Raw genomic sequence first — 11,184 nt, forward strand, 5'->3', positions numbered from 1 at the left:
TCGCCCTGCGACGAGTTGGCCACTGTCCAGGGTGTGCCCTGCCTAAGGCCCGAAGTCACTGGGATAGGCTCCAGTCACCCGCGACCCCCTAACGGGGACCAAGCGGTAGAAAATGGATGGATGGATGACAGAAAACTTGAACTGTAAGTTTTTTAATTTGAATTTCATTTTAATGTCCAACTTTAATGTGTAATAATGCATATATACAGTGCATCACTTGGATATATCACAGGGACTCCACTTCCAGCCATTGAGGACATCCAGAGAAAACGCTGTCTGTGTCATTCTTAAGGACTCCTCTCACCCCACCCAGAGACTGGTTTCTCCCCTGCCTTCCAGCAGGCGCCTCAGGTGCCTCCGGACAAGGCCCAGCAGACTGAGAAACAGCTTTTTTCCCAGAACTGTCTTCCTACTGAACTCTGCCCCCCGTTGATTCCACTGTCCCCTCATATACCTTAACTTAAATGCTGATATATTGATATTGTTTTTGCTATGTGTACCACATGTTCATTTGCACTACCGGACTATTTATTTATACATATACTGCATCATTTGCACTCCAGTACTCTGTACTGAATACTGCAATAACTCATCTACTGCACTGTTAACTATTTCCATAAACTTCACTACTTTATATTCATTGCACTGCTGTTCTGCCCAGTCCAATTCATTATTGTACATAACCATCAGTATACTTCTGTTTATAGTAATGCCATCTGTATATAATGCCCATAGTACCACTTGTAAAATATTTTCATAATACTGCTCTATCCTGCATTTATGCACATACCTGATGTCTTGCACTTGCTTATTGCACTTGTGGTTAGACCTAAACTGCATTTCGTTGCCTTGTACTTGTACATGTGTAATGACAATAAAATTGAAGCTAATCTAATCTAATCTATAAGAACAAACATATAATAAAAATATATCAAAGTAAATAAAAGCTTAAAAAATAATGTAATGTTTTTAAAAAATATAGTATCCTCTGTGACTTTCACAGCCTTCACCTCTGCTTCAACTTTCACCACGCCCCGTGACGTATTTTTAAGTGACGTTCCATGACGTCGGGATTTCCGCATCGCCATGTTAATTTCGTGGAATCAGGATGAAGTAGCTAGCTAAGCGATTTGTGGAAGGCGTAATATCATTATGGAAATGCCTCTCTGACCACGGTGAAGCTTACATTTGGAAGTATGTGGATTTAATATGTTTTATTAGACAGTAACTATAAAAGTCTTGTAACGGGGAGGGACGAAATGACCTTGGTGGCAGGCTGTGTAAGTTAGTCCGGGTGTGACAGCTAATGTAGCTAAAGCTAACGGCATCCTCTAAAGATGTAACTACTGCTAACCAACGGAAACTGTCAACATACATCCATGAGCTATGACTCCCACCCATCGTCTTAAACGCAAATATCACCTTTTTAAATGTTAAAGAGAACATCTGAGTGAGTGTGGAGAGTTTGAACTAAAAGCTTATCTTTCATTGTAGTTAGCCATCGCGAAGAAGCTATATTGTGGTCTTAGCAGCTGTCAGATAAACAATTTGTAGCAGCATCTTCTATCTCATAATCTTCCAAATTAACTGGATCACACCTTGTTTCGTTGAGTGGGAATGATGGAATGATGTTCTCATCCTTTTTTAATACAGGTGAGGGTGTTACCTTCGGTAGCAGGAAGGCATCCTGAGACCATGTTGGCTCGTCTGTTCAGGCTCCATGGCCTGCTGGTGGCCTCCCACCCGTGGGAGGTAATAGTGGGCACCCTCGCTCTCAACATCTGCCTCATGTCTATGAACAGTCTGGCAGCCAGCAGCCAGATGTGCAGCTGGAATGAATGCCCCAAAGTCGAGGAGGTGAGTCTACCTGCGAGGAGGCTGGTGTGGGAGTTAATCCCAGATATACGCAAGGAAAAGGAATTGCTCAAGTAGTGTTAACAGGAAGACATATCTGTGCCTGTTTTCTTACAGAAAATTCACAGCAGTGACATAATCATCCTAACAGTCACACGCTGCATGGCCATCGTTTACATCTATTTCCAGTTCAAGAATCTACGACAACTGGGATCCAAATATATACTGGGTTAGTATGATAGGATGTTATAGAACAAAGTTGTGGCTTGTTCAGCATTGAACTGTAATGTCACTGCTTCACACAGATGGGTGACAAATTAAAGACAAAACCGACATGAAGTGTCTTAGTATGGAGTCAGGCCACCACGTGCCTCCAGAACCGCTTCAGTGCTCCTTGTCAAGTCTGTGGAACTCTATCTCCACAAGATATTCCCTCATTTATATTTAATCAGGTAATCTCATTGAGATCAAGGTGTCTTTTGCAAGAGAGACAGCAGCAAACAAACATAGCCAGACACAACTAAAGGGACATATAGCATCTGGGTTGAGATCTGGTGACGGTAAAGGCTGCAGCATTTTATTCACATCATTTTCATAATCACCAAACCATTCAGGGAGCCCTGGTGCACAGAAGCATCTGCATTTGATATGTTTTTCGACTCTCTTATTCACGTTCATCCTTTAATTTGTACTCTGTCTGAATATCTCCCAGCTTTACTATGACAACATGTCAACATTCTGGTTGTTTTCTCTTCCTACAGGTATTGCAGGGTTATTCACAGTATTTTCCAGCTTTGTTTTCAGTACAGTGGTCATCCACTTCTTTGGGAAAGAGCTGACAGGTCTTAAGTAAGTGTTCCACATGCACTAACACATACTTATTGTTCAGCAGACAGATCACTGGCAAATACAAATGATTCCCCAGTTTATAATAGCTGTTGGGGTCTTTCAGCTTATGGTTGAGGTTGCTAGTGCTAGACCGTTCTGTCACCTTACCTCAGTTACCATAGTGTGTATAAAATAGATGAAAAAAAGACAAGTAGTATGGCGGTGAGAAAATGTTAAAATGACTTGCATTCGAGTCGGTGGTCAGTCACGTGATATACAGTTGTGTGCACTCTGGCCATTGTAATGGTTTACAGCTGCGGATAAGAATGACAGATTCCGGTTTAAAACTTACTGCATATCCATCAATATGAATATCAAAGAGACATTATGAGGCACATTATGCCAAAATCAGAGCTGTGTAGCCCTTTCAGTTTAATCACGAGTAATATGATTCAACACTGATAACATTTTCGGTGTCACTTGTGGAACAGCAATGTAGACGAGGGCTGCAGTTCCCTGATTGACATTTGTCTCTTTTTCCTGCAGTGAAGCCCTGCCGTTCTTTCTCCTGCTCATTGACCTGTCCAAAGCATGCGCATTGGCCAAATTTGCCCTCAGCTCAAACTCTCAGGTAATATTGCACACCTTGTTTTTGTGTATGTGTGAACTGTAACTGAAATAAGATCTGTTGATTCTGATGAAGAATGCAGTTGAAGTGTCAACTGACTAGTGTTATGGCCCTGTGTCTTGTGTATAGGAGGAAGTGAGGGAGAACATCTCCCAGGGCATGGCCATCCTGGGCCCCACCTTTACCCTGGATGCTCTGGTTGAGTGTCTTGTCATTGGGGTTGGTACCATGTCAGGTAAGGAATACTAATATTTCTTTTCCTCCAAAATGGTGACAGCAGTGTTTTGTATATTGAATTGTGGAGTGGAAAATTAAATCAGTACTATTTTCTATTGTTTTCCAGGGGTGCCTCAATTAGAGATCATGTGTTGTTTTGGCTGTATGTCTGTCCTGGCCAATTACTTTGTCTTCATGACCTTCTTCCCTGCGTGTGTCTCCTTGGTCCTGGAGGTAAGGATGATATGGAACATTTGGGAGAATTATAGTCTTGACAGGATGTGGAAATGAGTTCCTTGCATCTCACGATGAATTTCTGTGTGTGCTCATTAATGTTTGTGTGTGTGTATAGCTGTCCAGGGAAAGTCGTGAGGGCCGTCCAATCTGGCAACTGAGCCACTTTGCCCGTGTGCTGGCTGAAGAAGAGGACAACAAGCCCAATCCTGTGACCCAGAGGGTTAAAATCATCATGGTGAGAAACCGTATTCAGCTAGGTTACCACAGATGTCAACAATACATTTGAAAACATGGTACTAAGTTTATAAGTCAACTGTGTACACTGTTTTAAAACATCAGTCTAAAGGTGACCTTTTAAAAATAAGAATTATACATGTAAGCATGTAAACACTCTAACTGGGATATCTATTTCATGATACCCTCCTCAGTCTCTGGGCCTGGCCTTGGTTCATGCTCACACTCGACTAGCAGCTGAGCATCCAGGTCCGAATCGCACGGCGGAGGGTCCCATAGCTAAGAGACTGGAATCTGATGATACTATGTTGCCTCTGAAGCTCACCAGGTATTAAACATGGAAGACTGCTCTTTCCATAAATACATTTGCCTGTTATTGACTTCTGCAGTAGCCCACTGATGCATGACTTTGTCTCTCTTCACCTCCTACCAGTATGGACCTGGAACAGGTGATAACTCTCGGTCTTGCCCTGCTCCTGGCTGTGAAGTACGTCTTCTTTGAGCAAACCGAGACAGAGTCTTCCCTGTCTATTAAGAGTCCCATTATCAGCTCTGCTCCAACTCAGAAGCCCAGGGTGGTAGGGGACTGCTGCAGGAGGGACTTACCAGCCCCGAAACCCCAGAAAACCATGAACGGTACCTTAGCAACCAACCCTACCACGCTTGTTGTCTCAGACTCTAAACTTTCCCCTGGGGCTGACACGGCGTTCAGAGAGAAGGGTGAGACTTATAATTGGTCCTGCTAGCATTATAATGTCTGTACTCACTGATAAAAAAACTAAAACTCTGATGTAACTGCTTTGTTGCCTAACGTGTGTTTGTCTCTCTCCTGATTCCTCTACAACAGAGGCGACTCAGCCTCCAGCAGTCTCAGTGGATAACAGCCCCTGTGTTTCATGTTTTGGGGAGTCTCTTGCTCAGACACCTTGTCTTCCTCAAAGTAGCTGTGATTCAGAGCCCCGGACCCTGGAGGAATGTGTGGCCATCCTCTCAGATCCTCAGGTAAGCTGCCAAAGCAGATGGAAATCTTCTGTGGGTACAAAGCAGAAGATATCTTTAGTTCTGTATTTGTCTGAAGGTTTAGGAAATCACTGGTTTGTCTTATTGCTTTCCAGAGGGGTGCCCGTTTTCTTAGCGATAAAGAGGTGATGAACCTGGTAACCTCGCGTAACATCCTGAACTATAAACTGGAAGCTGTCCTCGAGACTCCAGAGAGGGGCGTGGCCATCAGGAGGGAAATGCTATCACCCAAACTGCCTGTTCACTCTGCCTTGGCTTGTCTGCCTTATAAGGACTACGACTATTCTAAGGTATTGGCAACATGCGTATCTATTAAATGTGCAGTCCTATTTATTGTTAAATATTATACCTTTCACCTTTGATGGTGTCTATGTTGTCTAATCTACAAGCACATTAATTGTCTTACATTTTTTAACAAATAAAATGTTTCTGTGTTCAAGCTTTATAATGCCTCCGCGCCGGCGATAGCCGTGGCCAGAGGCATTATGTTTTCGGGTTGTCCGTCTGTCCCATTCTCGTGAACGCGATATCTCGGGAATACCTTGAGGGAATTTCTTATAATTTGGTACAAACATCCACTTGGACTCAAGGATGAACTGATTAGAATTTGGTGGTCAAAGGTCAAGGTCACTGTGACCTCAAAATAGATTTTTAGCCATAATTTAAGGGTTGACCCATGGTTCAGGTGGATTCGGGTAAGCTTACTAGAAAATATCACGGGCTCGGGCGGGTGGGTCAAAAAGTGACAAAGCAGCGCTCTGAGTAAGTTATTAATAACCACCTTCCACCTTCTCTTCCCCTCTCTCTGTCACTCTCTCTCTCTCTAAAACACACACACACACACACACACACACACACACACACACACACACACACACACACACACACACACCTCCCTTTTGGAGGGATCACTGTTACACATACAGTCTCCATGCTGGTTAGAGTGGTGCTGTACATTCCAGCAACAAGCACATCCAGTCCGCCCGCTTTCAGCTCAGCTGGTCGTGTGCTTGAAGTGCGTCGAAATAGAACTGGAACTGTGGACTCCATTCTTTTTCTACACAGTGCAGCCAAACACTAGGTTAAAAAAGACAGTATAGATCTACACATATAGGCTACTAATTTATTTTACATTCACTCTTAAGATGTGAAGGATGCATCGTGTGTGTGTGTGTGTGTGTGTGTGTGAGAGAGAGAGAAATAGACAGAGTTCATGTCTTTAATGAAGGGTTACTTGTTTTGCTGCAGTTCAACAATAAAGAACATAGTTTGGAACAATTTGTCTGTTTAGCCTAGATCTTCCCACTACTGTTGGCTGGGGGAGAAAGAGAGCGCTCTGGACAGCTCCCTAGCTGCTACCAGCAGCAGGATCAGCAACTTTGAGCGCTACGGTGCTCAGTCCTGACAATGGTGCTACTATAACGCATAAAGTTGGCGCTTTGCGAGTTGGGTTTGGGTGGTCGATTAATGCATATTTTTGTGGGTTGGGCGGTGCGCATTGGCTCTCATAACGGGTGGGGTGGGTGCAGGTATTAAAAAAAAAAAAAAAACCCTGACCCCCCTGACGCATCACTAGTGCCATCTTGTGAGTGAGTGAGTGAGTTTCACCTACAGCTCATAGAGAGGCCTTGCATCTAAAAATGCCAGGAGAAAACAAAAGCACCACATCCTGTGTTGCTATACTATATAAGAATCCATCTTTACATAGTAATCAAGTACATGTGTACGTGTTTAGCCAATACATCTATGATAATCCTTCATTAATCAGTTCAACAATGTATATTCACTGGAAACATACATATGTATCATTAATATAGTGATAACCTCCATTTAGCCAAAAAAATACACTTTTTATTCAATTCCTTCTAAGTATTCACTACGTATATTATGAGTCTGGACAGACATGGATGTAAACTGCAACTTGACTGGCTGGTGGAGGCATACAACCTCTTAATTCTAGTATAGTCTGTATTACTTTGTGTTCTTGCCCTGTAGGTGATGGACACATGCTGTGAAAATGTCATTGGCTACATACCAGTGCCAGTAGGAGTGGCTGGTCCTCTTCTGTTGGATGAGAAGCAGTTTTACATTCCCATGGCAACCACAGAGGGCTGTCTGGTAGCCAGCACTAACAGAGGATGCAGGGCACTTTCTGTAAGTGAGGGGTATCTGGCTCTAGCTGTTGTTGACTGTGTGTGTGTGTGAATGTGGTGTGCTGACTCTGTTGTCTTTCCTGTCCAGCTGAGCAGGGGTTGCCGCAGCAGTATCCTAGCTGACAGTATGACCAGGGGTCCTGTGGTGAGGCTGCCCTCAGCGTGCCGGGCAGCAGAGGTCAAAGGCTGGCTCGAGACCTCGGCCGGATTCAGCATGATCAAAGAGGCTTTCGACCAGACCAGCAGGTCAGTACACTGTGACAGAAAACACTAATAGAATGATTGATGGTATTTACGTTGGTCACATGTGTAAAATGGACCTACAGATCAAAAATGAATATTTGCTCTTGGTAGGTTTGCGCGCCTGGAGAAGCTGTTGGTGGGCTTAGCTGGGAGGAACTTGTACATTCGTTTCCAGTCTCAGACAGGAGACGCCATGGGCATGAACATGCTTTCCAAGGTACGACCAAATCTTGTGTAGCAGTCAATGCAATTTGAATGCAACTTTTGTTCCTGTCTCTACTCCTGTCTTACTCTGTTATCTGTACAACGTCTTCTTGTACCTCCAGTAATGTAAATATTGAAAAGTGTCTGTGTGTGCTGCGTTTTCCCAGGGGACCGAGAAGGCTCTTTACAGACTCCAGCAGCAGTATCCAGATATGGAGGTGCTGTCGGTCAGTGGCAACTATTGCACTGACAAGAAGTCTGCTGCCATAAACTGGATCATGGGCAGGGGAAAGTCTGCTGTGTGTGAGGCCACCATCCCTGCTGATGTGGTCAGGGAGGTAAAGACAACTAACACCAAACTCTTCTGTTTGTATTTTAAGTTGTAACAGTTGAATTAGCCTACTCAGTAAGGCAGTAATGTATCAGTCAGGGATCAAATCTGAGTTTATTTACTTATTTAATTTTTTACAGTTTTTCTTAATTGCTGCTGGTTATTTCCGTTTGTATAATCAGACATTTCTTACTAAAACAATCCATTAATGTATCTGTAGGTGTTGAAAAGCAGTACAGCTGCTCTGGTGGAGCTGAACATCAACAAGAACTTGGTGGGCTCGGCCATGGCTGGCAGTATCGGGGGCTTTAATGCTCATGCTGCCAACATTGTAGCAGCCATCTACATCGCCTGTGGACAGGTAATGAATCGATCAACATGTTTAAGCCTTCAATTACTGCATTTTACATACAATTTTGCATAAATTCCAGATGATTCAGAATGAGGATAAAAATAACTATGTTTAAATGGTGAAACAACACATATTCCTGGTGTAACGCATTAGTAACTTTGGGTACTAACACAATACTTGGGATATATAATGACTATATGATGATTGCGTGCTGTTACACAAAACACTGTATTTTGTCAAGAGACATTAGAAAGATTCAAGGAAGGAAAAACGTTGTATTTTTCAAAGTGTGAGAAGCAGAAATGCGTCAGTATGAGAGCCTGAAATGGAATTTCTGAATATTAAAATAAACATATTATGGAATACATTTTAACACAAGTAACCTAACAAGTCTGTATATCAGCCCATATGTATTAAGGGCTGAATAGGAATCAATGATCCTGCAACTCACCAGTCAGACTGATTCATTGTGTTTAGGTAGTATGGTAAGTCAATGCAAATGTGACACAGTTGATAACAGCAATAGATAATATGGTGTAAAAAAAAAAACAGGTTAACAGAACATTAAACCTGGACAGAATCTGTAAATGACATCCCAGAAACATTTGCATCATTATGACACTTTGTTGGTCATCAGCGTAGCCCAAAACATTTATTGGTGCATCACCACACTTACTGACTGACATTGCTGTATTGTTTCAGGACCCAGCTCAGACAGTGGGGAGCTCCAACTGTATCACTCAGATGGAGCCTGCTGGTCCAGAAGGGGAGGACCTGTACATCAGCTGCACTATGCCCTCCATCGAGGTGGGCACTGTGGGAGGAGGCACTAACCTGCCGCCACAGCAGGCCTGTCTGCAGGTAATATTTTTCAGTTTTAAGTCTCTAAACTCTAAAAAAGTTCATTGCATGGTAGTTTTAGTTCACAAAAAATAGCGAAACTGAGTAAGCAAGCTGTTTTTGCGTTCTTGTGTTAAAGTCCTTCATTTTATAAATTAATTGCAAGTACATCAGAGGAATGCCTAAAAATAAAGGATTAATTTAACTGACAAAAAAGTCAAAGGCAAAGAAAAAAAAGTATGCATACGTAAATAATAATCCTTGACTGAAGTTTCAACCACTGTGATTTGCAGTCGCGTGGCAGTGAGACACTGCAAGTAGAGAGGCAGAGGAGGGGCATGACCCAGAAGAGCTTTTTTTGACGGCTGATAAAGAAACATAAACTTGCTGGACTTGAATAGAGTAATGAGATGTGCTTTCCATGAGAACGTAAGGCATCATTCCAGTGGGCTGATTGAACTTAATAATTAAACTTAAATCAAACCATTATAATGTGAAAGGCAAACAAATATATTATACAGGCAAAGGATCTGTCTCGTCTGGTTGGTAACCCTGTCCTCTGATGTTTTGCTTATGTAAAAGTATTACAAAATAGCTGTTTCCATCTATGCCTTTAGATGCTTGGTGTCCAAGGTGCCAGTTCCAACCAGCCGGGCGAGAATGCTCGTCAGCTGGCCCGTGTGGTTTGTGCCACCGTGCTGGCAGGAGAGCTCTCCCTGATGGCTGCTCTAGCTGCTGGACACCTCGTCAAGAGCCACATGGCCCACAACAGGTTAGATATTTTACTCATGTTGTTTGTGGTTTGTAAGCGTTGTAGTTTTCCCCGTGATTGCTGACTTTGTTCTGTTTCTCGCTCTTAGATCTAAAACAAACCTGTCAGAAACACCTTCGTCAAAGTCGGAGACAGCCGCGTGACATCAAATGTTGATGGTCAGTCAGCCAGACTGGGTGAGCTCTCCAGCTAAAAGAAGAAAACTGAGAGGACTGAATTGTCTCCTGATGATGTGGTTCTGAAGGGAGATCTGTGGGTTGTGGACATCCAGACTAATAGGCTAATAACCAGAGCCAACACAGGCTGAAGACCACAGCCAACGTGTGCTTGTTTTGTGTCGCCTGACTGATTGCATTATGACATTTTGGGTTGAAATGTTATGTTGCAGTTACTTATTTGTGCCATTTGTCTGCAACTGAACATTGCAGTAGTGTTTTGGAAAGATGTCGTTGTTGTTGGCAATCATCTTTAAGACTGACTTATTGATGAGGTTTGGATTGGTAAAATCCACCATGCTGCACAGTGTTGAACAAGTATCCTGTACCTCTTAAGAGTCGTAAGGCCAAAAGCAAATAGCTTTCCCTGTCATACAATGGAAAGACAACTTCCACATTAATGCTTGTATGGTTCCATCTAAACTGCATGACGTGAGATCTTCAGACAGGTGTAACATCTGTCTTTCTCTGAGAAGCTCATCTTTGCACTTGCCAAAAGCTTGCTTGGGACAGCGCTGTTACTGCTGTAGGTGACATTTGCTCAAGTTTAAAATGCCAACTTTGAATGTATGTTGTACTAAATCAATGTTGTAGGATATCACTTGGGCAAACCTTCCTGAATGAAGGTGCTACTGTATACTGTAGAATGACTGGCTGCTGGTTCCAGGAAGGAAAAAGCACCTGCCAGCAGAGGTTTTTGTCACAGGCAGGTTGCTTCTTTGTATTAAGGCTAATAGGAAAACCGGAAAATCAAAGCCATATTAACTCGTTTAATAAACTTTTACGGTATGCTATGGTATGTGCGGAACGGTTGGAGGATTTATTGGCATGAGGGGAGGAAAAAGAATGGGTTTAAGGTATCACTGACCACAGATACTGCAGGTTCTTGTAGTCCTTGGAAAGCTGTGAAGCTCAGAAGTGGCCTTACATACAGTATGTCATGGAGAGGTTGAGATATAGCATGCTCTAGATAGAATAATTAATTTCAAGATTGTTTGTTTTATTTAAAAAATAAATAACACTACGTTCCCTCTTAGTGATGTCTCATTTGTCTTTC

At 42.8% G+C, this 11,184-nt stretch overlaps 1 protein-coding gene across 1 annotated transcript; it reads left to right on the forward strand.

Moving 5' to 3' along the window:
• The first annotated feature begins 1,046 nt into the window (after positions 1-1,046).
• LOC122865699 (3-hydroxy-3-methylglutaryl-coenzyme A reductase-like) lies at positions 1,047-11,163 on the forward strand. The gene is made up of 20 exons (XM_044174496.1): positions 1,047-1,194; positions 1,654-1,857; positions 1,972-2,083; positions 2,616-2,703; positions 3,229-3,313; positions 3,440-3,545; positions 3,654-3,760; positions 3,879-3,998; positions 4,192-4,325; positions 4,431-4,717; positions 4,845-4,999; positions 5,113-5,307; positions 7,013-7,171; positions 7,259-7,416; positions 7,525-7,630; positions 7,785-7,955; positions 8,169-8,309; positions 9,003-9,161; positions 9,758-9,912; positions 10,001-11,163. The coding sequence occupies exons 2-20, from the start codon at positions 1,696-1,698 to the stop codon at positions 10,053-10,055; spliced, it is 2,655 nt and encodes an 884-aa protein (XP_044030431.1). The 5' UTR covers positions 1,047-1,194; positions 1,654-1,695; the 3' UTR covers positions 10,056-11,163.
• Positions 11,164-11,184: the final 21 nt, after the last annotated feature.

The sequence above is a fragment of the Siniperca chuatsi genome, linkage group LG18 (genome assembly GCF_020085105.1).
Source record: "Siniperca chuatsi isolate FFG_IHB_CAS linkage group LG18, ASM2008510v1, whole genome shotgun sequence".
In the NCBI taxonomy this organism is placed as follows: Eukaryota; Metazoa; Chordata; class Actinopteri; order Centrarchiformes; family Sinipercidae; genus Siniperca; species Siniperca chuatsi.

What these genes read in the sequence shown, in the direction of transcription:
- LOC122865699 (XM_044174496.1), top strand. Translation starts at nt 1,696, where the DNA reads ATGTTGGCTCGTCTGTTCAGGCTCCATGGCCTGCTGGTGGCCTCCCAC. An exon ending in AATGCCCCAAAGTCGAGGAG is followed by an intron (nt 1,858 to 1,971) that starts GTGAGTCTACCT and finishes GTTTTCTTACAG; the next exon opens with AAAATTCACAGCAGTGACAT. An exon ending in AAAGAGCTGACAGGTCTTAA is followed by an intron (nt 2,704 to 3,228) that starts GTAAGTGTTCCA and finishes TTTTTCCTGCAG; the next exon opens with TGAAGCCCTGCCGTTCTTTC.